Source organism: Vulpes lagopus, chromosome 11 (genome assembly GCF_018345385.1).
Source record: "Vulpes lagopus strain Blue_001 chromosome 11, ASM1834538v1, whole genome shotgun sequence".
Taxonomy (NCBI): domain Eukaryota; kingdom Metazoa; phylum Chordata; class Mammalia; order Carnivora; family Canidae; genus Vulpes; species Vulpes lagopus.
The window spans coordinates 70,605,180-70,632,513 of NC_054834.1; the positions used below are offsets into that span (position 1 = coordinate 70,605,180).

Genomic DNA, 27,334 nt, shown 5'->3' on the forward strand with positions numbered 1-27,334 from the left:
CCCAAATGGATTCCTTCTCCACATGATTCAAATCTCGGAGAGCAGAGGCACATGCATCCTTGCTCTTCACCACCTGGGGGAATACCACCCACTCCCAGAGTCCGGGGTGTCCTCCCACAGGCCGAGGGCTCCTAATGCCTTCTCTAGCACCCCTCTCCTGAGTACTAGCCCCTGAAGTCCAGCTATCACTCATCCATGGGTGTTCCTAGGCAGCATGCCTTGCCTCCCAAACCCGGGCTCAGGTTCTGGAGAGTGGCACGACTATTGTCCTCTCCTGGGTTAAAGCTTGGGTGCTCTGCTCTTACCCCTACACCACCCACACCCAGCACCGGCCCTGGTCCCCGAGCCTGCCCACTTCTCATGCCATCACTGCCATTGCTGCCACTGTCCTCCTGCTCAACCTGCAGATGGGGGAGGGTCAGGTGATCTTTCCAAAACCCAAAGGCAAGACCTACATTCCAAAAATGTGCACAAGGCCCTTGTAAACCTGGCCCCGTGGCCTATCTCCGGCCCTCCTCCACCCCCTGGCCTCAGGAACTTACAGGAAAGCAGTGTTTTCTGCCAGGAACCCTATCCCTTTCTTCCTGGCTTAGCTTCCACCCTTCTTGTGATCTGCTCTGCCCGCCCCTTCCTCAGGAGCAGAGTGCGGGATCTCCATCTCCAGGCTCTGGGCCTTGCAAGGAGACCACTGTCCACCACTGCCACATCCAGGTCTGGCCCAGTGGAGCCACCCCTGTGGTTCCCCACACTCCATTTTGCGCGTGGGATGGCTGGCAGAGAAGGCTGAGGTCCCGTCAGCTTGCAGAATCACAGAGCTCGGACTCTGAACAACCTCGCAGTTCTTGGCACACCAAGCGGCAAGTACTCTGGGATGTGACCAAGGAGGAGCTGCCATATAGCCCTTAGAGCTTTGAGGCCCTCTGTTCCAGCCCACCTCAACACTGACCTATCTTATGGGTCTTGTCCCTACTGGACAGAAAGGCCCAGAGAGGCTGAGACAGATCGCCCTTGTTTGTGGCCAGACCTTCAGGGCTCAGCACCCCCCAGCAACGCAAAGCAGGTGCTCTATGTATACTTAGATTTACTAAGTGACAGATCTATTTAAGTAAATCTTTTAAAACTGTTATGACGCTTTTCCACTGAAACAGAAGCTGTAACACTCACATGGCATTTTTATCCTCCCTTGTCTTTCACAGACCTTCTGGTAATCTGAATCACAATCAGCTGCCCTGATAATAAGAGGGCAATCAGATGGGACCACTGCCACCAGGACACTGAAATGGCTTAATCTCTACCCAAGGGCATCATCTCTTACAACTCTTAAATAAAAGCAAATACCAGGAAACATGGAAACATGAGCTCACAGATGAGCAAATATTTGTAGTCTATAAATACGTACACTTCATTTTTCTTCAGGGAAACATAGCAAAGCATATTGGCTTTATTTTGTCTGCCTTGACACACTCTGGAATTGGGGCTGTAGTTGTTATTCTGAATGGAATCATTCAGATTATCATCAAGGGCAGCCCACGAGGGTGGTTAAGATCCCCGCTGCAGTCAAACTGCCAGGGCTGGAAGTCTGGCTCTGCCTCTGGCTAGCTGTGCGACCCTAAACAAACCACGGGACTTCTCAGAACATCAGAATTCTTGCCTGGACAGGCAGATAAGGGCAGTATCTACCACAGAGGGTTGCTCCCAGGATGAAAGGCCACAACAGATGTCTTTAGACCACTGCCTGGAAGAGACACATGCTGAAAAAAATGCTAGCTATATAAACGATTATCACAAAAACCTCTGAATTACACAGCATAAAAAATTAAACAGCAAGTTTGACCAAACACAAAGCCACCGAACAGTGCTTTGAGCCTACAGGGCAAGGCCTCTGAGACGCGCTCCATCCACCAAGGGGTCCTCAGAGATGAGACTTGTCTTTCTAAGGCTTGGAATGGGATGTGCACCTTCAAGCTACAAAGGAGAAGCTGTAAACCCAGTGTCATCACAGGGAAGCAAACAGACATTCTGAATCTATTTAAGGAAGATGATCTGAAATGGGAAGAATATTCTAAATGAGGACCTCCTTGAAAAGCCCAGGGAGGGATCCCCGGGTGGCGCAGCGGTTTGGCGCCTGCCTTTGACCCAGGGCGCGATCCTGGAGACCCGGGATCGAATCCCACATCGGGCTCCCGGTGCATGGAGCCTGCGTCTCCCTCTGCCTGTCTCTCTGCCTCTCTCTCTCTCACTGTGTGCCTATCATAAATAAATAAAAAAATTAAAAAAAAAAAAATCCCAGGGAGATGGTCATTTTCGATGAATCCAATCTTTGGAATAAAAATACTTTTAGAAACTGGAAACCAAGCATACCTACAACTCTAATACCTATACACAGCCTTTCCTATTTCATTTTCTTTCTTTCTTTTTTTTTTTTTTTTTTAAGGATTTTATTATTCAAAGAGAGAGGGAGAGACACAGGCAGAGGGAGAAGCAGGCTCCATGCAGGGAGCCCGACATGGGACTCGATCCCGGGTCTCCAGGATCACGCCCCGGGCTGAAGGCGGTGCTAAACCGCTGTGCCACCAGCTGCCCTTCATTTTATTTTCTGATTCCTCAGGGGATGGTCATAGACTCTCATCCTTGGAGGAAACTGAGGGACAGGTATGTGTATGAGGGGGTGGGTAGCAGTAAAGGAAGAGCAGGTGGGCTGTCCCCTGAGGCCAAGCACTGTCTGGAGGTATTGCCTTAACTTATTGGGAAATCTATCAGTTGTCCAGACATACTGAGTGATTAATTCCAATTTATAGATCAATCTCCAAAAACAAGCCAATTCTTACAAAGGCTCCAAAAACCTAGATTTCTAAAGTCATTAAAAGAAAAAACCAGGGATGCCTGGGTGGCTCAGTTGGTGAAGTGTCTGCCTTTGGCTCACTCAGGTCATGATCCCAGGGTCCCGGGATTGAGCCCCGTGTCAGGCTCTCTATTCAGTGGGGAGCCTGCTTCTCCCTCTGCCTCTGCCTGCTGCTCCCCCTGCTTGTGCGTGCGTGCTCTCTGTCAAATGAATAAAATCATTAAGAAAAAATCAGTACATTTATGTTCACAAATGAAGCAAAACCACGTTTTCATTAAACAAAACAAAGAAACAAGCTCCAGGTTTCAACCCAGACAACACAGTGCCTATCTTGTGTCAAGTGCTGCTCTAAATCCTTTCTGAGTGACGACCTTTTAAGGGGGTTAAGTAGCACATACTGTCCCTCTGTGCTGTGAGAAAAAGGGCAGAGCTGGGACTTCAGTCCAGCCACACCGGCTCTGGACTCAGCACTGTGAACATGTGCTGTTTTACTGGAGTCTGGATGGACTTCTGAGGATTGCCTGGCTCTAGGGCAGGTGGGGACAGTGCTGGAATCCAGGCACACTTGTCGGGTGAGATGCACCATAGCTGGTATGTGGGTACTGGTGTGGGATAGCCCATCATTTGGGTGCCTCCCACATCCCTGCGTTACCCCGGTGGTCAGAGCTCCCTACTTGGAACCCCAGAGCCCTAAGGAGCAAAGGAGACCACCTGGTGCCAAAGACGCTTTGCACAGCCTAAAGTGTGGGCGGGCTGCCACACATGCATGTAATTTTCACCAGCCAAGAGCAGAACTCTAGCTCCATTTTTCCAATGTAAAGTTTGCTACAGACTTAGGAATCCTGGTGGCAACCTCTGGTCCTGCCAGCAGCAACAGCCCTGCTTGCAGGATAGTGGGAAAAGATCCGGTGCTCTTCCCAGGTCTGCCTGTAGACTCCCTGGTCCAGCTCCTGGTGACATGAGAGCCCCAGGTGGGCAGAGCTGCTCCCTGGGCCTCCCTGGCAGCAGTAAAGTGGGGTAATAATGCTCTGACCAGCCAAAGCCCAATGCCAACGTCTGCATAACCCCAGATGAAAGCCTTCGTAAAATCCCAAGCCTTTCATGTGCGTGTCTGTGTCCCCCCAGCTTCTTGTGCTCACCCCCAGCTTGCTGCCAGGCTAGAAGCAAACTGCAACAATCCCGGGGCTCTGCCTGTCTCAGAGTATAGCGAGGTCCCACCAGGGAACGCGGGGTGGGGCTCTGGAGGACCCCAGCAAAGCCTGAGGAGGAGGCTGAGGAGGGGGTGGCCGAGGGGCCTCCAGGAGCCCAGCAGGGCTCGGGCAGCGCAGGCCCAGGCTAGGGGTACCAGGGTGGCTCACCGCCCACCGGCTCACCCCAGTACCCGCTGCACCCCCGGGCACGGGGTCGCCCTGCCTGCTGGCCCTGGGGACCGCCGACCCCCAGGCCCCGGGTCGCCCTGCCTGCGGCTCGGGGACCGCCGACCCCTCAGGCCCGGGGTCGCCCTGCCTGCCGGCTCGGGGACCCACCGACCCCTCAGGCCCGGGGTCGCCCTGCCTGCGGCTCGGGGACCGCCGACCCCCCAGACCCCGGGTCGCCCTGCCTGCCGGCTCGGGGACCCGCCGACCCCCCAGGCCCCGGGTCGCCCTGCCTGCGGCTCGGGGACCGCCGACCCCCAGGCCCCGGGTCGCCCTGCCTGCCGCTCGGGGACCGCCGACCCCCAGGCCCCGGGTCGCCCTGCCTGCGGCTCGGGGACCGCCGACCCCTCAGGCCCGGGGTCGCCCTGCCTGCCGGCTCGGGGACCCACCGACCCCTCAGGCCCGGGGTCGCCCTGCCTGCGGCTCGGGGACCGCCGACCCCCCAGGCCCCGGGTCGCCCTGCCTGCCGGCTCGGGGACCCGCCGACCCCCCAGGCCCCGGGTCGCCCTGCCTGCGGCTCGGGGACCCGCCGACCCCTCAGGCCCGGGGTCGCCCTGCCTGCGGCTCGGGGACCCGCCGACCCCTCAGGCCCGGGGTCGCCCTGCCTGCGGCTCGGGGACCCACCGACCCCTCAGGCCCGGGGTCGCCCTGCCTGCCGGCTCGGGGACCCGCCGACCCCCAGGCCCGGGCCCCGCGGGACCGCCGACCCCCCAGGCCCCGGGTCGCCCTGCCTGCGGCTCGGGGACCCGCCGACCCCTCAGGCCCGGGGTCACCCTGCCTGCTGGCCCCGGGGACCCGCCGACCCCTCAGGCCCCGGGTCGCCCTGCCTGCGGCTCGGGGACCGCCGACCCCCCAGACCCCGGGTCACCCTGCCTGCGGCTCGGGGACCCGCCGACCCCCCGGGCACGGAGTGACCCCGCCTGCCCCGCCGCGCGCACTCACCCTGCTCCCCAGAGGAACCTGACATCTTAGAAATTCCAAACCAGCGGCCCCTATGCCAGCTTCCCAGAATCTGATGCAACCACCGCCCCGGAAGTCCCGCCCAGCACCCGCCCCGCCTTCCGGGATACGCCCGGTCGCCAGGCAACCACCGCAGACTCCCGACGCCCGCCTCCGGGCATGCTGGGAGTTGTAGTTGTTACTGCCACGCGCGGCGTCATGGAGCATCCTCGAGGCCACAGGGTCCGTGTCCCGACCTAAGATGGGGGGGGGGGGGGGGGAGGCAGCCCGGAGGCGCGGGACTCGCTGGAGGTGTGGGGGTGTTGGGAGGATGTTGTAGTCCTCCCGGGGACACAGGCATTAAAGACAGAATCCACGCGTGCCTGTTTAAGTTAGCATTGCACCCAGGGACGTAGGGACAGGCCCAAGCCCAAGCCCAAGGCCCAGCCCCAGGCTGGCGGTCGAAAAGGGATGGAGGACTACTTGGAAAGAAGCTTAGAAGATGGGATTGGGGGACACCTGAATGGCTCAGCGTTTGAGTGCCTTCAACTCAGGTCGTGATCCCAGGGTCCAGCTGCCCACAGGGAGCTTGCTTCTCCCTCTGCCTGTGTCTCTGCCTCTCTGTGTCTTTTATGAATAAATAAATACAATCTTAAAAAGATGGGATTGGAATGGATGGGAAGTGCATTCCTGTCACATACTATCCAGCAGACAACCTAGCAGAAAGCAAACCATGGAGAACTTCACTGTTCGTGCAGAAAGCGCTGGAGCAGCCCTGGCAGTAGACGGGGACTTGAGGGACAGGCCAGGGCTTGACCTTTATGGAGCATCTAGTAAGCAGAGTGAAGAATGGTATGGACCCACTGAAAGCTTCGACAGGATGAGGCATGACTGGATTTGTGCTTTAGAACTCACACATTGCCGAGGCCTGGAGATCCAGGGAGAACAGGACTGGAAGACTTTACAGTCTACAGGGCAGCGAATGACTGCCTGGTTTAGTTGGGTGAGTGCACGGTCCTGGGAGAGCCCCACAAAGCAGCAAGCCCTGGGTGGGGCCTGGGAGACAAGGGAGTTAGTAGCGAACCACCTCTGGGTTAGCAGAGTGATTGTAACATTTACTTTCACTGGAAGTCAAAGGCTTGGTACTGAATGGAAATAAGCAGGCTAATCTGTGAGCACATCCAGGAACTGATGTTTGTGGTGAGGAGGGCAGAGCAGAGCTCACATTCTGAGGCATGAGTATTTCTGGACATAGAGACCCCTGGGGAACACAAACCAAAAGAGGCTTCTGCAGCTTTGGGCCCCCATGCCAGAGCCCTCCCACTGGTAAATTAAATCCTAGGGGTCCATGTCTTCCTCTGTGCACGATACCCCTTGCCAGGGATAGCACACCCAAAGTTGTGTACACACCGAAAAGAAGGGGAAACATTATTTAAGATAAAAATTTTATTAGTTAAAAATAAATAACAAAAGTGCTTGACTGGCTCCATTGATTAAGCACATGGCTTTTGATTTGAATGTAGTGGAGCCCGCCATCAGGCTGGGCAGCCTGCTTAAACTTTCTCCTCCCCTTTCCCTCCCCTTCTGCCCTTCACTTCTGCACAGTATCAAAATAAATACAAAAAAAAAAAAAAAAAAAAAAAAAACACAAACACAGGAAAACACAACAGAAAAACTTATACTCACTAAACTAATGCTAACTTTACAATAAAATTAAATGCTTCGCTTATTGTGGTCAGTGACTGAAAGTAGTCACTAACGTGCGATTGAGGAATACTGCATTTCATTTATATCCTGTGCATTTCATTCACATCCTGGACACTAAAGACTTCAGCACAAGCAGCTATACTGTTTTAAATAGAAAAACAATTTCCCTTGGGGAAAGTTCCCTGAGGAATGTTAATCTAGTGAGGACCTGCTCACCCCTGGTTACACCTTGGCCACGGGTGATCCCCACAACTAATCTTGGCAGGAAGCACTCTCACTAAAATGTAGTGAGACACTGAACCGACGCACATGATTCTTTCTAACTGAAAACTGAGAAGTTTCCAAAAGGTAGACATTGGCATAGGTCAGATCCTGTGTAAAGGCTTAATTCCATGCCAAAAGTTTAATCTGAGGTCTCTGCATGCCTGCCTAAGATGCCTTCAACAAGTAGTACGTTGATAATATTTTCCAAACACATATGCAGCTGCATTTTATGTAGGGCAGCCAGCAGTTTAAAAACTGAGGCTTCCCTTCCCAGCTTGTTCCTCCACCTGAGGAGCATCTTATGATGCTGCTCCGTCAAATTGTCTGGGTTTTCGTGCTTGCAAGTTTCAATGTCCTTTTCTTCAAGACCGATGAGTCTCATCAGCGATTTCCAGTTCTTGTCCAGGATCATTTCTTCAAATTCATAATAGAGCCTGGTGGTACCTGAAAGAAATAAGAACAAAAAGAACACTTTACATTTCTGGGAGGACTGTGTGGCACCTCTTGTCACTACTCCCCAGGGGTGCAGTCACAGGTGTCTCCTCCTGTCCCCTGGGGACTGGGCACCAGCTAGCACACCATACCAGGAGGTCAAAGGTCCTATGCGACCCCCTACCAATGTCACAGATTGGGTACGAGGCCAGGAGACTGAGGTGGGGCCACAGCTCTTGCCCGGCTTGTTGCTCATCACTGGAGCTTGGGAGGAGCCAAGGATCCGGGACAGTTGGGGGCTGCACGGGTATCCACAGTCTGCTGCAGTTCACCTGCCCTGCTTCTCTCTCTTAACATCTCTTGATAGAGGCTGTAGGCTGCTCAAGACTGAGAGGGCCTGGTGTCAGCTGGGGACCACGGTTAGGATCTGAGACCTGGCACAAGTTTTGCAACCTATCAGTTTCAGACTGCATGTTTTTAAGCCTGGACAATGGGGTGGTCTTGTAGAGCTGCCTGTGAAGATGAACTATATAAAAAGCACCTGGCACGTAGTAGGTCTCAATCTTTGATGACTACCAAGAGGGGCCTATTCATCAAGGGTACAACAAGCATTCCCTACCACCATTCATTCCTCCTTAAAGACATGAACATGTCATAAAGTCAAAGCGGTATCCAATTTCTATGAACCCCCCCAAAACTCATGTTTGACAAGTGCTGTTTCCCCTAAGGTCATTCTTGAGTGTGAAAAAGCGCATCTCAGGTTGGCACACGGTCCTTGGAAACAAGGACACCAGGCCTTGACACATAGGCCAAGCAAGATGAAGGCTTAACAGTTGCTATAAATGAGGAATTCAGGGGCACTTGGGTGGTTCTGTCAGTGAAGTGTTTGCCTTTGGCTCAAGTCATGATCTCAGGGTCCTGGGATCAAGTCCCACATTGACCTCCCTGCTCAGTGGAGTCTGTTTCTGCTTCTCCCCCCTCCCTCTCCCCTCCCCCTGCTCATGCCCCCCCATTCTCTTTCAAATAAATAAAATCTTAAAAAAAAAAAAAAAAAAAGGGAATTCAGAATATGTACCTTCATTTGATGTATCTTTTACAAAATATCTCTTTGCATATTCCTGTGGAGGGAAAAAAATAAAATTGTTCCAGGAGAAGGAGGCTGAAACAGAACCATAATCTGGTTTGAAGAGGAGCAGGGTGGGGGCAGGTGGGCCTCTACGGACATGTGATGTCCTTCGAGGAATCCACCATGGGGACAGAGAGCTCACAGGCCACTTATGTCCTATGGGTCACTGTCCCCCAGGACATGCCCTGGGACCAGAGGCAGCTCAGTGGCCCCTGCTTGGGCAGGTGGAGAACAGCTCTACTTTGTCACCTGGGGGTGACCTGCTCTGCTCCAGAGAATGCTCACAGAGAGCACACTTGTCCATAGAAATGCACAGTGAGATGCTAGGAAACTCAGATGCAGTCTCCCAGTGGAGGCCCACACCAGCTGCACCCAGCTGCCCATGAGCCGCAGCTCCAAAGCCCACTTCTCCTACAGGGGAGGTCAGGTTCCCCATCGGTGTCAGGCTACCTACTGTGGACACGAGAGCCGGGCCTTCAGACCCCAGCTCTGCCTCGCACCCAGTGCTGTTGGCCCCAGAAAATGACTCCCTGCTCTGTGCACTGGCTGCTTGGCTGTAAAACAGGGTAAGAAGGGAGGTGTCCTCGTGGCATAGCCTGAGAGGGAGCCCCCTGCCTCCTGACACTCAGAGCTGGCAGGGCTCCCAGCTTCTGTACTGACTCCTCTCAGAGCCTCGGGGAGTCTGAAGACACTCAGGGGCTGTCTCCCTCAAATGATGCCTAAGGGCACCCGACCCAGGAATGCAGTTTCCACAGTGTAGTCTGCAACCTCTGCACCCATGCCAGGGGGCCCCAGGGTCCACGGCATCTGGCACAGGAGCCCTGGGACCTCTTCCCTGGGACTCACCTGTGCCCTGCCTGTAGGATTCAGAAGCCAGGCCGCATCATTCCCTAAACATGGGCTCTGTCCCCCTCCTCCTGAAGAGCCCTACTCACCAGAGCCACTTAGCAGGTGTTGGTGTGCCAACCCAAGACATGCACGTACTCAGAGACTGTGGCGTCATGCACCTGTGGGCTCCTATGGGTGGAACTGCATCCCCCTGGACACTAGACTCCAAAATGTGTACGTGACTGCAGCCAGGGACAGGGTTGTGGTGGATAGTAGTTATGACAAGGTCATGGGAGGCCCACTCCAACAGTGACTGGTATCCTCACAAATAGGGGAAATTTAGACAGACTCGCACATAGGGAGATGCCACGTGAGGATGGAGGCAGAGGGTGGGGTGACGCTTCTCCAAGGAGCCCCAAAGACTCCAGAGGCCTGGCACAGATGGGCCCTCTCAGCCTCGGGCAGATGCAGCCCTGATGACACCCCATCCCTGGGCTTCCAGCCTCCAGGACACGGAGACAAGAAACACCTGTTGTTTAAGCTGCCCCAGGAAACTCACACAGGAATTGTGCAAAAGCATGCATGGCACCAGTTAACACTGAGCTCTGCACACAGAGTGCTCCACGAGCACAGGCTGTCATTACTCAGACCCCCTTGGCTGGCTCACGTACCTGTTCCAGACTCTTAAGGGAGGGGAACACTTCATTCTGGTTCTGTGACACAGAGGCAGCCAGAGCAGGAGTCTGTAGCACCTGCTCTGGAGCTGGGGGGCTCTCTCTAACCATCACATCCTGCAGCTCAATGCCCTCCTCGGTCTCCTCCAAGGGCCTTGGGCAGGGGCTGTCCTCAAGCTCCTCCTCCAGCAACAATGTTTCTATGTCCAGGGCTGGCTGGTGATTCTCAGGGTTCGAAGGGAGCAGTGTCTCAACCTGCAGAGGGCCATTCTGTGGGCAAAGACAAAGTTATTTTGGTCACAGCAGCCTGCTGCACATATTCGGGGGGGAGGGGGATGCCAACTGTCTGATGGGTAAGCAGGAAATTTTTTAAAAAGATTTTATTTATTCATGAGAGAAAGAGAGGCAGAGACACAGGCAGAGGGAGAAGCAGGCTCCCTGCAGGGAGCCCGAAACAGAATTCGATCCCAGGACTCCAGGATCATGACCTGAGCCAAAGGCAAACCCTCAACCACTGAGCCACCCAGGCATCCCTATGCAATTTAGAGAATATTTCATGGGGTGAAATCCTTGCTCTGCCAGCAACTCCTAGTGGGGAGCCATCCCAAGACCCCCCCAACTCAAGCCTTTGGTGGGTTGAAGGGAGGCCCCCCAAAGATACAGGCAGATCTTGTTTTATTGCACTTCTTGGGCATTATTCTTCACAGTACTGAACCCCCAGGCACCCCCCAGCACTAAAGCATCTTTTAAGTAGGGTATGCACACTGTTTTCTGAGACACTGAGCTATTGCACACTTGACTATATATACTATGGTGTAAACATAACTTTCATACACTCCAGGGAAATGAAAAATTCATCTAACTGGCTTTATTGCGCTGTGTGCTCTACAGGCAGTGGTCTGGGACCAAACTGGGAGCACCCCAGTGTTGTGTCTACATGTGCACATCCTAACCTCTGGTACCCCAAAACGGACCCGACTACAGGAATTCACACTGGATTAATGCAAACCCTAAAGCTGGTGGTCAGTGTCCTCCTGAGAGACAGACTCTGTCTGAGATGCATAGACTCGTGATGAGAACCAGAGATGGGTTGATGCCTCTGCTGAAGAACCAGGGTTACCAGCCCTGACTGCAGAGGCAGGAAGGAACCCCCCACAATAGCCTCTGAAGGAGCCAGCCCCACGCATTCCCGATGCCAGAGTCCAGCCTGTAGGTATGGAGACAAGAGGCTCTATTGCTTCATGCTTCCCGGTGTGTGATGACCTGTTACAGCAGCCCCAGGGCATCACGCAGAGCCTTCTGCCCCTCTCTGCCTTATTTTCCATTCTGGCCTAGACCTGCAGAATTTAAGTCTTCTTCCAGCACATTCTGGGGCTCTAACAAGGCAGGTGCAGATGCGGCTGGGAAGGCAGGGGTTCCCATGCTCCCACCCCCGGGATGTCTGCTGGGACTCTGCACCCACCAAGGCCCAGAGCTATCATCAGGCAAACTGCAGAACAATACTTACAGTGCTGCTTCGTTCGTCCACCCTTCCTGAAGACCAAGAAGAGAAGAAATTAACAAAAAGGGCACCTGTGAGGACAAGGACTTCCATGAGGGAAAGAAATGCTCTGAATTCAAGACAAAGTACTTGCCTTTCAACAAGCTGATGAACCTCTGGTAGAGCCACATACCTGCGGAGAGCATGGGAGGTGAGCTTCCTCGGGGCACTCTGCCAGCACCGGGGGCCCCTGCCTCCACCCAGGCACCCCCATGCGGACACAGCACTGGTCTCTCCCCACCTCTTGGCCCACAGCACCTCGGACATGGCATCTGCAGCCAGCCAACCTGACCTGGGCTCAAGACCTGTGTGCCAGAAGCAGGTGGCAGGCGGCTCCCAGTGCCTGAGTTCCGAGCTCAGGCACAAGAACAAGAAAATAAACACAGCTGTGTTCTAAATGTAAAAGACCCCATCGGGGTCTCCTAACACCAGCTCTCCACTTCTGAGCTCCTGATGCGGTTGCTGAGCTGGCTTTTCCAGGACTGAGCTGACATGAATTTATTATACCTTTCTTTTTATAGCAGTAAACGAGGAGGAAGATGAGGGCGACGATGATGATGATGGTGATGAGGACCAGCACAAACATTTGGAGGGACCAACCTTCGGATTTCTTTTCTGGAAGGAAATGTAGCAGAAAATGGTGGAGTAGGGTCAAGCATACTTTCCTTGCTCAAGTGACATGCTACAGCCAAGTTCCCGCTCCCAGGAGGGCCTGCAGCACTGCAGTCTCTCCAGGCCCCAAGCCCTCTCCCGCTGATCATCGTCTTGAATGTCCCAACTGGGAGGCAGGAAAGGCTCATGCTTCCTGGGTCACAGATGAGGACCCCAGGCTCAGAGGACGTGGGATCCTGCTCAGGTGGCTGGAGGCTGGAGGAGAGAGGTCGGCATCACCAGGAGTACAGCAAGAGGTCCTGGTATCCCAGGATGGAGCTCCGGCGTGAGGGGTCACAGCCACCTCCAGCAGGAGGCAGAGGATGGCCAGACCTGACTGAAGCCAATTTTTGACTCAAAGATTTTCTTTGTGCTTAGGTTAGATCTTTCCTAATCTGTTCTTTTTTGGGGTGTTAAAATATCCTTTAAAAGTACAAGTCACACGCATCAAATTTTTTTGGTGGAAATCACCAAGCCAATTCTGCAAGGTAAGTGGACACACCAACGTCCAAGAGCAACCTGACAATATGGAGGAAGAGCTGGGGGATCCTGTGCCTTGGACGTCGAGGCCCGCTGTAAAGGTGGGCTTGGCCCGAGATTGCACAGAAGGAAAGCCTCCCGCTCATAGGGATGCTCGCTTTACAACCACCTGACACTGCCTGCAGGTGAAAGGGGATGTCTGCAAAATACTACATGGGCTCATTTGTATGTACGTCTAGAAAGACACACTGAACCTGGACCTCCTACCCCATGCCACGCAGAAAACGAAGGCCAGGGCAGCCCCGGTGGCGCAGCGGTTTAGCGCCACCTGCAGCCCAGGGCGTGATCCTAGAGACCCTGGATCAAGTCCCACATCAGGCTCTCTGTATGATGCTTGCTTCTCCTCTGCCTGTATCTCTGCCTCTCTCTCTCTGTCTCTCATGAATAAATAAATAAAATCTTAAATAAATAATAAATAAATAAAAAGATTAAAAAAAAAAAGAAAACGAAGGCCAGGTTCACTGTAGAACAAAATCAGAAAGGTAAAAAAAACACAAACATTTAAAAACAAAAACAAAAACAAAAACAAAAAACACAAACTGTCTAGAGGGGAGCCCAGATTTCTCACACGGGACACAAGTGCTCCAGCTGTACAGAAGCCAGTGATAAATGAAGGGCGTGAACCAGGAGATCCCCCGGCGTGAGTAAGGCACCCCGCCGAGGAGGGGATACTCCCAACACAAAGGGACTTTAGCTTAATTTTGTCAGTAATTACCAACCTTTATAAATACAGCTCACCCCTGAACAACTGAGTTTTGAACTGTGAGGATGACTTAGGTGCGGATTTTTTTCAATAGATATGGTACGGTACTGTACATGTTATCTTCTCTTACGAATCCCTGGATCCCGTTTTCTCTCTAGTTGTTGGAAAAATACAGTATATATGATACATGTAACGTACAAAACAGGAGAGAATCAACTCTCCGTGTCACCACTATGGGTTCTGGTTAACTGTAGGTGATTAGTAGTTCATATTTGCGGGGAAGGGGGCGGAATCAAACGTTGTACATGGATTTTCGACTGCCTGGGGAATTGGCACCCTTCACCCCATGTTGTTCAGAGGTCAGTTTTAACTATCAAAACTAAGAAAAAATCCTGCCTATGATTCTAATTTTTTTTTTTAATTTTTATTTATTTATGATAGTCACACACAGAGAGAGAGAGGCAGAGACACAGGCAGAGGGAGAAGCAGGCTCCATGCACCGGGAGCCCGACGTGGGATTCGATCCCGCGTCTCCAGGATCGCACCCTGGGCCAAAGGCAGGCGCTAAACCGCTGCGCCACCCAGGGATCCCTGCCTATGATTCTATATCAAAGCAGGCATGAGTCTTGCACAGGCACTCAGCCCAAGTATCTGTACAAGATCAAAGGCTTCGGGCATCACTTGTGCCTGCCTCAAATCCTCATGTCCCTCCACAGACGGAGAGCCCTTTGAAGGCAGGGACCTGGTGCATGGCTTTAGGGATCACATGAAAGGAGAGACGGGAAGGGGTGCTACTAGGCAGGAGAAAATTGCAGGCCTCACGGAAGCCAGCCATGCCACTCCCCACCTGCTCTGTGGGGCACTGGACGTGAGGCAGGACATGCCAGCCCACACAGCCGTAGCTCATCACCATGGTATCGGTTTGTTTACTCAAAGAGGTCTGTGAACCATGGCCCGTGGGCCAAATCCAGCCCATTGCTTATTCCTACAAGTCAAGTTTTAATGGTACCCAGTCAAACATATCTGTTTACTCTGTCTTCTTTTGCTATGGCAGCAGAGTTGAGGAGTGACGACAGCCCGCATGGCCTGCAAAGCCTAAACTGTTTCCTTTACGCGAAAAGTTTGCTGACTTGGAGTTAAGAGATGACATCAAATTCTTACCTGGTATGTCTGTAGTATGCTGCGTGTTGCAAACTGTATCCCTTGTGGCATTGCAGGGCAAGACGACATGGTCAGGACAACTGAAAAAGTGAAGAAACCTGGAGCATTATTTCTCCCTGCCAGGGTACAGCCCAAAACATCCTTCTCCCCACCCACAGGCCAGGTGTTAGAGGAGCCTCAGCTCCCAGGATGGCCCACTAGCTTTCAGGAAATCACTGCCTGGCATCACCCCAGCTGTCTGGTACAAATTGGTCATTGAAGAGTAAAGCTCTGTCCCACCCTCTGTGGTGTATTGGGGGAGGGGGAGCCTCCCTGTTTCTGCATAGAGCTGAATGTGACTGTGAGCACTGGCCCTGCTGTAACTGTAGAAGTTAGTGCAAAGGTGAAACACATGGAAAATGGGACATGCAAGAGAATCCATAGAAACCAGAACCTTAATCAAACCAGACCTGAAAGCAGTCCTTACTATAGACTTGCCAGATACAAGAAGGTACAGTTCAAGAGCTATTTTCTCAGGTGGCTTTGCCACTATCACTGTCCCCATTAAGGTCCTCCCAAAATCCGTGCCCACCCAGAACCTCAGAAAATGATCTCATTTGGAAACAGGGTCTTTGCAGACCTGATCACATTACAACGAGGTCACACCAGACTGCTCGATGACTGGCATCCTTACAGGAGGGAAATTTGTGTTGGGACAGACAGAAGGCCATGTGAAGAGAGAGACACACAAACATGAGAAGAGGACCTCGAAAAGACAGAAGCAGACTGCAGGTAAGCCAAGGAGCAACATCAGAGGCCAGAAGAAGCGAGGCAGGGTCCTTCCCTAGAGCCTGCAGAGGGAGCACGGCCCCGACTGGTTTCAGACTTCTGGTCTCCAGAACTGTGAGAGAATACACTTCTGTTGGTTTTCTCAAAACTACCCAGTTGTGGCGCTGTTACAGCACCACAGGACATTCACAGTGACGATGGTCATTCTGCTCTGCCACAGGGCGCCGTCCGAGACAGCTCTTCCCCCGGGAATCCTCTATTGCTCCCTCCTCCCCTCGCTGGGCCCCTCCATGCCCTTGCCCCTCCAGACACTGCTGCCTGTGTCTGGACGGTCTCCACCACTACTGGGGGCTTAGGGTCTGCAGAACTGTGGGTACGGGAGGGGCCCACAACCACGTCTCCAGGACCTTTTACACCGGAAGCAGTTTTCCACGCAGTTTTCAGAGTCACAGAAGTAGATGCCGGACTTGCACTGGCACTGCTGGTCACGGGTCGCTGTGCACGGAGAGACTACCTCTTGGTCTATTGAAAGGGCAAGGCTGAGGGTCAGTGCTAGGCCAGGGCCGTCCCCTCCCACACAGGCTACGCCCAGCACCTTGGTGGAAGGCATGAACCCTGTCCCTGCCAACGCCACCTGCTCAGAAACCACCCATACTTCTCCATCTGCCGTGGGCCCCACCAAGGACAGCGCACTGCTGCCCCGGGTGCTGTGTGCATAAAACCTCAGAGGGAGGGCAGCCCGAATGGCTCATGGTTTAGCGCCACCTTCAGCCCAGGGCCTGATCCTGGAGACCCAGGATCGATTCCCACATCAGGCTCCCAGTATGGAGCCTGCTTCTCCCTCTGCCTGTGTCTCTGCCTCTCTCTCTCTCTCTGTATCTCTCATGAATAAATAAACAAAATCTTTAAAAAATAAATAAATAAAACCTCAGAGAGCAAGGACAGCAGACAGGGGACCCCTGCCTCCTGCCATGCTGACATCACCCCCATGGGGGGAAAGGGGGGCCCTTCTGCTGTCCCCAGGTTGAAGAGGACTTCTGCTTCTCTGCTCTCCCCCACGAATGTTTGACATCTGCACCGCAACTCCATCAGCCTGCTAGACGGTGACAGCACGTCTGTCTACTCCAGCGTTTTTTACGTGTCTGCTGGGCACCTAGGTCTCACCTTCTTTGCCACATCTGTCTCTCCACTTGAGTGTTTTTTCAAGCCTCCTTCCTAATTTGTTCTGGATGTGATTCTGCATGGCTTGTAACATAAATACATTCTCCTACTTTGCAGCCTAACTTTCTAAAAGCGTGGGTATCTTGCAATAATGGAAGTTGGTCATTTGAACGCAGTCACTTTCACCCACCTCATTCTTACAGTTTGTGACTTTTAGGACTCCCATAAAATGTTTTTCCACTGCCTCGAAGTCATACTCTATATTTTCTTTTTTTCTGTTTTTTTAAAGATTTATTTATTCATGAGAGACACGGAGAGAGAGAGGCAGAGACACAGGCAGAGGGCGAAGCAGGCTCCTTGTGGGGAGCCCAATGCAGGACTCGATCTCAGGACCTTCAGGATCACGCTCAACCAGAGTCACCCAGGTGCCCCCATGCTCTATATTTGCTTCTTAAAGGTTGACTTTTCACATTTGGCCTATGCTTCAGGAGTTGACTTGTGTGGGCAGCGGAAGCCTCCCGTCCTGCATTAGAGCCTGCTCTGTGTGGACAGCCAGCAACCTGTGCCAGCAAAACTTGAGATGCCACCCTTCCTCCTAGGGGTGGTAGGGGGCCCAGTAACCATGCCACATACCACCTTCCACATCGATAGGGCTGTCGACTCTTCCACTGGCCTTACGTGAACATCACACACGGTCTCACTGCTTCTTTGCACTAAGCCTTAACACATGGAGAGCCAGTATGCTCTTTCCATTTTTCCTGAGTGTTTTTCTGTAACTGTCAGCTCATCAGATTTCATGAAAATTTCTGTTAAGTTTTTCTTTTTTAAATAAAAATTGTGGGGGCACCTGGCTAGCTCAGTCAGTTAAGCATTCTACTTCTGGTATCAGCTCAGGTCATGATCTTGAAGTCATGGGATGGAGCCCAGCATGGACTTTGCTCAGCACAGAGTCGGCTTCAGTTTCTCTCTCCCTCACCCTCTCCCTCCCATTCTTGCTCTCTCTCTCTCAAATAAATAAAACCTTAAAAAATAATAATAATAAATAAAAATTCTGTATTTAAAATATACAGCATGATTGAATTATTTTCATTGGGATTCTTCCTGGGAATGCAGAGTCTAAGATCCATATCATGGAGAACTGATTTCTTTAAAACATGGAGTCTTCTTACTTATTATGTAGATTCATGTGTAGATTTCTTTAAATGTTGTTTGTTCACATTAACATTTTATACATCCTTTGCTAAATTTATCTCAAAGAATCCTATTTTTTTCTAATGCAAATAGTATCTTTTTAAAAAAATTACATTTTTAAAAATACTTTGGGGATGCCTGGGTGGCTCAGTGGCTTAGTGTCTGCCTTCGGCTCAGGTCCTGATCCTGGGATCCGGGATCGAGTCCAACATTGGACTTCCTGCATGGAGCCTGCCTATGTCTCTGCCTCTCTCTCTCTCTCTGTGTGTGTCACTCATGAATAAATAAGATAAAATCTTAAAAAATAAATAAATAAAAATAAAAAATACAACACTTTGCTGCTAACATATAAATATAGATGAATCTTTGCGTATTATTCCTGCATATAGTGTTCCTAAAAATCCTGATTCTGTGTAGACTGACTAAATACATGGCAGCTCTATCATTGCGCTCATCTGTAATAATTCCTTGGGGGCAATGCTGACAAGCTGAGTCGAAGGGGGTTTTGTTTTAAGAAACACTGTAGTCCACTTACCCGCTCGGCACTGACTGCACAGCCGACAATTTGTCTCCCCATTTTGGTAGGGAAGGTAGCTTCCAGGTTCACACGGGCTACATACCCCAGCACCATGGTTTCCATCACAGTGTTTGCTGACATAATACCCTATGAAGGGGGGGCACATAGAGGTGAGGTGGGGGCCCAGAGCAAACCCAACCCGACCCAGCCTGAGGCCTCCACTTGGGGACCAGCCCTCAGCAATCATTTCCTTAGAGCATTCTAGTCTGACAACTTGGCCACATGTGTCTCAGGAACCCAGGGACTTGATGCCCCTCGGCTTTCAGGGACATCTTGCAGGACACACAAGCAGATGTTTTTCAGCATACACCCTGAAGCCCACCTAAGAACCTGACAGCGTCTGTGTGTTCACCCCCAGCCCTCCAGAGTGGGCTGGACAGCTTCTGGTGGAGTTACAGGGGACACTGGAGGTCTAGAGACAGAGGTCTTTGACCAATCTCAGAGGAGCTCTCAGTTCTAGGACCTGTCTCGTGCAAAGGCTGTAGCTGAGTCAAATCACACCTTGCTGGGAGTAAGTTGTCACAAACTGCAATTTGTAGAGTCTGAATTACAAAGTTTCCAGTTGAAACAACTGTCTAATTCACCTCCCCATGAGCTGTGCCTGTGTGGGGGGGGTGCCATGTGCACAAAGATGAGGACACACAGATGTGCAGTATACAGACAGATGTGTTAGGAGTGTACAGGATGAGTAGCCCAGGTAGGATGTCTGGTCCCTGAAGCAGGTGTCCTGCGCCGGCAGAGCGTGGGCGTGGAACATACAGGTGGTGATGGGTACAGGTGTGTGGTTGACCCCTGAAGCTCTCACTGTAGTGCGTGCACATCTGTCTGCATGTGTAGATGAAGTGACACAGAATGGGAGGGGGGTGCAGCCCCCACTTGCTTTATGGAGCTCATTCAGAGTATCCGCATGCAGGTGAGTAAGCCTCCATGAATGTGCTGTGCTTAAGGACAGCAGTGGCCCCTGCCCTGCTAGAACCAGCAGGTGTCCACAGTCACCCCAACGGGAGGGGAGGTAACAGTATCCAGCCTAGGTATGAACCCCCAGCTTGTCCTCCACCTGCTGTAGGCATCTCACCCAACAAAACAAGCCCACAAACCTGTTTGTGTGAAAGTCCCCCAGAGTGGGGGCACAGAGGGAGTAGGTGGGTGCCAAGGAGAGGTCCACCCACCTGAGCCAGCAGAGTTCTCCTCACCCCACCTCCAGCTCTGCTCCAAGAGCCCACAGCCTTCCTTCTCTAGCTTTGGAGAGCCACCTCACAAGGATCCAGAAGATACTCTGGGACTCACCAGCAGGGCACTGTTCACAGCAGAGGTTGAGACCCTCAGGTTTATATTCATATTCCATACAATCGGACACAATGGCTGCCATGGGCACCTTCAATCAGAAAGAGGAGACGGGTGTTATTAAGAGAAGCCTCTGCTACAGACGGAGCCACACACACCCTCTATCTGGACACATAGGAGCAGAGAGGTGGACAGTCACCTACCACTTCATGGGGGTGGAAACTTCCTATGTAGCTCTGTGCTTTTGGACTCGGTATATGGAGCAGTGTTACTGTGGGGGTAAATGTTCGTGGTTTCCAAACACATGTGGTACAGCACACTGTTGTGTTGTTGCTGGCTCACCTACTGGCTCGGCCAGAACTGGATCCTGCATGCGATGGATCCTTTGGGAATAAGTTTTTTTTTTTTTTTCCAAGACTGATTTATTTCAGGGCACCTGGGTATCTCAGTTGGTGAAGTGGCTGCCTTCAGCTCAGATCTTGATTCCCAGGGTTCTGGGATGGAGCTCATCAGGCTCCCTGCTCCGTGAAGACCCTGCATCTCCCTCTCTCTCTGCCTCTCCCCCTACTTGTGCTTGTGTGTGTTCTCGCTCTCTCTCAAATAAATAAAATCTTTAAAATAGAGAGTGCACGAGCAGGGGAGGCAGAGGGGGAGAGAGGCAGAGAACGCCAAGCTGACTCCATCCTGAGTGTGAAGCCCAACATGGAGCTTGATTCCCAGGACTCGAGATCAAGCTCCTGAGCCCAAATCAAGAGTCAGACGTTCAAGGGACGAAGCCACCCAGGGGCCCCCGAGTACTTTTTTTCGTTCTAGTTAATCTGTTCAGCAGCCATTTATCTGTGTCAAGAAAGCACATCACCCACCGGTTGGGAACCTGCTATCCAGGTGCACACACACTGCTGACTGGTCACGATATGGTTCTAATTTTTTGCATCCTTACTGATTGGTTTCTGCTCAATCTATCGGGTTTTGAGGTATATTAAAATCTCTTACTAAGTTTGAAATCGTAGATTTCACCAGGCAATTATGTCAGTTCCTGCTCTTGTGCTAGTGCCCCAGATCCTTGCCATTTGCTGAATTCTGCTTTGTAAACTTGCCTGCTCAGTGACATTTATCTGTAACCCCTGAGCTGCTGCTCATGGCACCTCCAGCCACACACAGAACTAGCAAGACTCTCCTGCTGGACTGTGACAATGCCACTCCCGCCACCCCTAGGTGAGAAGGACCTGCCGTCTACTTTCACTCCGTTCGCTTCCCACCTACCTTTTGTGCTACCTACTTTTAGGCAGAGCTCTTAAAAACACCACATCCCCATATTTTCCCTTCTACTCCAACCTGATCCTTCAGAAAGTTCAATCTATTTGTAGGTATTGGACCCCCACCGTCTTTAAGTTTACTTCTGCCTTCTTACATTGTGTTTTTAATATTCCACTTTCTCTTGGATTCTTTTTTTTTTTTTTTCTTTCCTGGCTTTTGCTTCCTTTATTCCCTTCTCCACATCCCTTTTTTTCTTTTCCCCTCACTGGAACACTAATTAGATTGTTTTCAGTTTTTACTGCTTTAGGTTATATTTTACCTGGGGCAAAACAATAAAGTAACAGAAAATATTTAGATGGGCCTAAGGAAGAAAATGTCTGCAACCTCTACAATGGTAACTGGTTCAGGCAACATTCTATCAATGAACGCACTTAGTGAATGAAAAGCTCCTGGGAAAACAGGATAGTTACCTAGTCTCAAGGCAACTCCCAGCAAGATACCTGGTAATTACAGAGGCAGAAAATACTAACCGTACAGTGAAGAGAGCTGGCGAACAGCACCTGAACTGTCACCCAAGTCACCATTGGCAGGGAAAGGGTGTCATGAGTCATGTGCCTAGGAGATGCTGCAGCTGCAAGGACAGAGTCCCTTCTATGGTAGAAAAGACTGAGAACTCAGCCTGAGGACGTCAGTGGGACAGGTGACCTGAGGAGGGCACAGCTTCAACGTTCGCCCTGGGCACCCCCCGGTTCTGAGCGTGGAGGGCAGACACCTTCCTCTGAGAGATCTGGATAGTTAACTACCAGTTTGTGCTATTTAATTTTATTTTGTGGGCTTTTTCTTTTCTTTTTTTCGGGGTGGGGGTATCATTTTTTATTTTGTGGGCTAGCACGCGTGCCACTTAAAAAAGTAACCGTCTGAAAGTGTACACTATGGTGGCATCCAGCCCTTTCACACTGTTGCACAACCATCTGGAATGTTTTGGCACTTCCAAAGTCCAAAGGTATTTCAAAATGAAACCTGAAAAATTAAAAGCCTTTAAAAAAAAAATCTCAAAACAAGAGAAAAGCTTTTTTTAAAAAAAAGATTTATTTATTCATGAGAGACACTCAGAGAGAGAGGCAGAGACACAGGCAGAGGGAGAAGCAGGCTCCACACCGGGAGCCTGACGTGGGACTCGATCCCGGGACTCCAGGATCACGCCCTGAGCTGAAGGCAGATACTGAACTGCTGAGCCACCCAGGCGTCCCAGCAGCTTTCGTTTCTAGAACTCTCTCAGGCAAGAACATAATGGGAGGCCATTTCCTCCCTCCTGCCAAGGTTTATCAGCTCAGCCCGCAAGGGGGTGCCCCGCGAGGGCAGATGACACTAGAAGAAGTGGGGACTTGCCCTCCCCATGTCAAGCCAGTATCAGGCCACATGTCCAGCCCCCTCCGCTGGCCTGCCCACTTCCTCTGCTGGCGGGTGCTGCCAAGCCCCCAGCTCTCGGAGCCCGGAAACAGTACTTCAACCCACAGCCAGAACCAGAGCAGGGGCAGGAGGGTTGGTGGTTTCAGCTGTACCCCTGGTGGCCCATCGTCTGTACCCTGATGACTCGGGACAAGGGTGGAGGCAACATCGCAGCCCCCCTCCAACTCAGCAACAGGAGCATGATGCAAGATTTAAAAAAATTGAATCAGTAGACTGCTTCCAGCTTTGGTGAGTAAGTTTTTCCCGGAAATTGAGTTGGGATAGGAAAGCAGGCAGGCTCTGACCAAGTGCTAGGTTCCCAGGTCCCCTTTCATCTTTATTTAAAATGTTTTCATTTTGGGCAGCCAGGTGGTTCAGCGGTTTAGCGCTTTCAGTCCAGGGCCTGATCCTGCAGACCCAGGATCGAGTCCCGCATCAGGCCCCCCCCTGCATGGAGCCTGCTTCTCCCTCTGCCTGTGTCTCTGCCCACCCCCCCTCTCTCTCGCTCTCTCGGTTTCTCATGAATAAATAAAATCTTTTAAAATAAAATAAAATGTTTTCATTTTAAATTCATGCTATTTCAGCATGGATTTTTTTGGTGGCGGCGGGGGGCGACACGGATTTTTCATTTTCAAGAAAGTATTACCTTGTATTCTGAGTTTTTTTGGTAGATTTTTTTAAAGATTATATTCATTTATTCATGAGAGAAGCAGAGAGAGGTAGAGACACAGGCAGAGGGAGAAGCAAGCTCCAAGCAAGGAGCCCGATGTGGGACTTGATCCCGGGACTCCAGGACCATGCCCTGGGCCAAAGGCAGGTGCCAAACCACTGAGCAACCCAGGGATCCCCCTTTTTGTTCCTTTTTGGTAGATTTTATACCAGACACGTGCTGGACTCCCCACCTCCTAGACCTCCGTGCAGGTGACTAAGGGGTCCCCAGGTCCCCAGCTGTGGCCCACCTACCAGCAGCAATCCCCCACCCCACAAGGCTCGCCCCAGCCACAGGTCCCCCTGCTCTCTGCACCACCCCCACCCTCACCCCCAGGCTCCCTCCAGCACCTGCTCAGGCTCAGGCTCAGTCCCCTCCAGCCCCTTTGCTTCTGTACCAAGAAATCACTAAAGAATTGCCCACTAGACAGATACGCAATGCCATGTGGGAACCGCAACCACGTGGAAAAACCCTAAAGAGCCTGCAAGAAGTGAAGTGCTTGTGTGAACGAGAACACACCACCAATGGGAAGTGAGCGTCTTCTTCCCGGCCACCCCGGCCTCCCAGACTGGAAGGTCCTGGAAGGGGTCCTGAGAACCCTGAGCCAGGCAGAGAAGAAGAGAGGCATTTCTCTTGCACTGTCACAATCAGACTGGCAGGCTAATTCCAGAAGCTGCAGATTTGAAGTTCTCCCTGCCCTAAAGCTTCAGCATTTGTGACAAGAAACTGATGAAAGGGGCGCCTGGGTGGCTCAAGTCAGGATCCCAGGGTCCTGGGATGGATCCCCTCAGCAGGTTCCCTGCTCAGTGGGGAGGTTTGCTTCTCCTTCTCCCTCTTTTCCTCCCTCGCCTCTCCCCTCGTGGTTGCTCCCCCTCCTTCAAATAAATGTTAAAAAAAAAAAAAAATAGGGGTAGCAGTTTAGCACCGCCTGCAGCCCAGGGTATGTGACCCTGCAGCCCAGGGTGTGTGATCCTGGAGACCCGGGATGGTACCCACGTGGGCTCCCTGCATGGAGCCTATTTCCCCCTCTGCCTGTGTCTCTGCCTCTCTCTCTCTGAATGAATAAATAAATAAATCTTTAAAAAATAAATAAATAGGGATCCCTGGGTGGCGCAGCGGTTTGGCGCCTGCCTTTGGCCCAGGGCACGATCCTGGAGACCCGGGATCGAATCCCACGTCGGGCTCCCGGTGCATGGAGCCTGCTTCTCCCTCTGCCTGTGTCTCTCTTTCTCTCTCTCTCTCTCTCTCTCTCTCTCTGTGACTATCATAAATAAAAAAAAATTTTTTTTAAAATTAAAAAATAAATAAATAAATAAATAAATAAATAAATAATAAAATAAAACTGATGGAAGAATGTACCCTGAATAAGCACCAAACACCATATTTTGAAGCATGACCCACCAGTCTCATGGGCTAAAAGGCTCTCTGCTTTTGCAGAGAGAAGGAAACCATTGACAAAATGAAGTGCCCATCTACTGAATTGGAGAACATACTTGCAAATGAGAAATCCAACAAGGGCTTAACATCCAAAACATGTAAAGAACTCATACAAACTCCATAAAAACAAAACAAAAAAAAAAATCAGGTTAAGAAATGGGCGGAGGAACCAAGTAGACTTTTTTCTAAAGGAGACACAGATGATCAACAAGCCCACAAAAAATGCTCAGCATCACTCATCAGGGAAATGCAAATAAAAACCACAATGAGATAATACATGACACATATATGATCCCGGGGTCCTGAGATCGCGTCTCACATCGGGTTCCCTGCAGGGAGACTGTTTCTCCCTCTGCCTATGTCTCTGCCATCTCTCATGAATAAATAAATAAAATTTTTTAAAAAGAAAGAAAGAAAGAAATTAAAGGATCTGGAAGTACAAACTTCCAGTTATAAAACAAGGAAGTCATGGGGACGAAACATAGGATGTGAGGTACAGGACGGTGACAGTTACAGGTGGTAACTAGGTATTGTTATGATCATTTTGTAACAGATATAAATGTTGAATTACTATGCTGTACACCTGAAACTAATATAATATTGTATGTCAACTACTATTAATAAAACAGAAAAGAAAAATTCACAATAAAAAAGGAAAAAAAAAAAGAGAGCGTCCCTGGGTGGCTCAGGGGTTTGGCGCAGGCCTTCGGTGCATGGTGTAATCCTGGAGTCCCAGGAACGAGTTCCACCCACATCAAGCTTCCAGCATGGAGCCTGCTTTGCCTGTGTCTTTGTGTCTTTGCCTCTCTCTCTCTGTCTCTCATGAATAAATGAATTAAAAAAAAAAAAAAAGGGAAAAAAAGAAAGGTGTTAGGTACGAATGCCCTCCAGGCAGGTGACGCCAAGACTGGACTGCACCCAGGAATACCAAACAACCTCAAAGTGACAGATTGTCCGTTATTTAGGAGCACTAAAATGGGGCGGGGGGGGGGGGGGTGCACATGCAGTTAAGCATCCAACTGTTGGTTTCCACTCAGGTCATGATCTCAGAGTTGTGAGATAGAGCCTTATGACAGGCTCTGCACTCAGCTCTCCCCCCCCCTCTTATACTTTCTAAAATAAGCAAAACGTTTTTAAAAAGTAAATAAATGGCACGTCTGGGTGTCTCCGTGATTAAGCGTCGCCTTCAGCTCAGGGCATGATGCTGGAGTCCCAGGACCGAGTCCCGTATCAAGCAACCTGCAGGAGCCTGCTTCTCCCTCTGCCTGTCTCTCTCTCATGAATAAATAAATAAAATCTTAAATAATAATTCAAAAAAAAAAAAAAAAAAACAGAAAAGCATCCTTTTTCAGGGAGAAAAACAGCAACACTGTAGCCAAACTCGGCGAATGGCCGGGTGCAGAGAGCTTAGGCCTCTCATCCTCTGCAGGCTCGAGGAGTACCGCCGGCGAGTCATCAGTCTCTAGTGCCTTTTCAGACTAACACTCGGGCGGAGAACACTGATTTTCTGCTTGGGGCTCTGCGACACTTTATCAAAGTCTTCAGGGACGCCTGAGTGGCTCAGCGGTTGAGCATCTGCCTACGTTCCCGGCCTCATGGTGTGTGGGGGATCGAGGCCCACACCGGGCTCCTTGCAAGCAGCCTGCTACCTTCTCTGCCTCTCTCTCTCTCTCGATCTTCATGAATAAATAAATAAAATCTTAAAAAAAAAAAAAATGATCGCATCGCTACGACGCCATTTCTGCCAAGATCATTTTTAGCAAATGACGCAACTTTGAGCCAAAGATTCTGCCTGGCGTGGGCCTGGCGGCGCAACGGTTAAGCGCATGTGCCTCCGGCTCCGCGCGTCATCCCGGGGTACCGCGAACCAGCGCGCCTCAAAAAAAGAGAAAAAGAATGCAGGGGGGCGCAGCTCCGGCCCCCGGCGCAAACTCGGGGGAGACCCACCGACACCCCCTCCCTACCTGGGCGCCCGGGGCGCGCTGAGTCACCGCGGCCCAGCCAGGCCGGGGAGCCCGCCCCCCCCACCCCCGCCCGGGTGGCGCCGCGCCTGGCCCGCCCCGCCCCCGCGCGCCCCAGCCCCCTCCGCGCGCCCCAGCCCCCCGCGCGCGCCCCGAGCCCCCTCGCCCCGAGCCCCTCCGCGCGCCCCGAGCCCCCCGCGCGCCCCGAGGCCCTCCGCGCGCCCCGAGCCCCTCCGCGCGCCCCGAGCCCCTCCGCGCGCCCCGAGCCCCTCCGCGCGCCCCAGCCCCCTCCGCGCGCCCCGAGCCCCCCCGCGCGCCCCGAGCCCTCCGCGCGCCCCGAGCCCCTCCGCGCGCCCCGAGCCCTCCGCGCGCCCCGAGCCCTCCGCGCACCCCGAGCCCCCCGCGCGCGCCCCGAGCCCCTCCGCGCGCCCCGAGCCCCTCCGCGCGCCCCGAGCCCCCCGCTGGCCTCGGCGGCCCCGGGAACCGAGCCGTGCTCACCCGGGCCTTGAGGAGCAGGAGCAGGGGACAGACGGCCCACACCCGCCCCAGGACGCGCCATCCCGGAGGCATCGCTGGTCACGGAGGACGACGGCGAAGCGCGCTCCGGGCGCCTCCTTTATAGCCTCCTCCGGTGGGCGGGGCGGCCCTGAAATAAAAGTTTCCGCCGTTTTTTTGTTTTTTGTGTTTTTTTTCGATCCGGGGAGGAGTCAGTGGCCCT

At 52.1% G+C, this 27,334-nt stretch overlaps 2 protein-coding genes across 4 annotated transcripts in view; both read right to left on the reverse strand.

The window, feature by feature from the left end:
• CARS1 (cysteinyl-tRNA synthetase 1) overlaps positions 1–5,292 on the reverse strand; it is a 53,681-nt gene extending 48,389 nt beyond the window's left edge. The window contains 1 exon segment of the mRNA XM_041722973.1: positions 5,200–5,292. Within this exon segment, the coding sequence (XP_041578907.1) occupies positions 5,200–5,224 (25 nt within the window). The 5' untranslated portion in view covers positions 5,225–5,292.
• Positions 5,293–6,624: 1,332 nt separating this feature from the next.
• LOC121471437 (tumor necrosis factor receptor superfamily member 26-like) lies at positions 6,625–27,268 on the reverse strand. Of its 3 annotated transcripts, XM_041722208.1 has the most exons (11): positions 27,115–27,268; positions 19,807–19,894; positions 18,478–18,606; positions 15,998–16,112; positions 14,823–14,902; positions 12,275–12,382; positions 11,862–11,900; positions 11,735–11,760; positions 10,225–10,497; positions 8,675–8,717; positions 6,625–7,611 (listed from the first exon to the last, which is right to left on the reverse strand). In XM_041722208.1, exons 1-11 carry the CDS (start codon positions 27,184–27,186, stop codon positions 7,307–7,309), a joined length of 1,278 nt encoding a protein of 425 aa, XP_041578142.1. In that variant the 5' UTR covers positions 27,187–27,268; the 3' UTR covers positions 6,625–7,306. The 3 variants fall into 3 exon arrangements, with proteins under 3 accessions (XP_041578142.1, XP_041578144.1, XP_041578145.1); XM_041722210.1 differs by lacking the exon at positions 11,862–11,900 and having other exon boundaries at positions 11,735–11,799; XM_041722211.1 differs by lacking the exons at positions 8,675–8,717; positions 10,225–10,497 and having other exon boundaries at positions 7,436–7,611.
• Between the last annotated feature and the right edge of the window lie 66 nt (positions 27,269–27,334).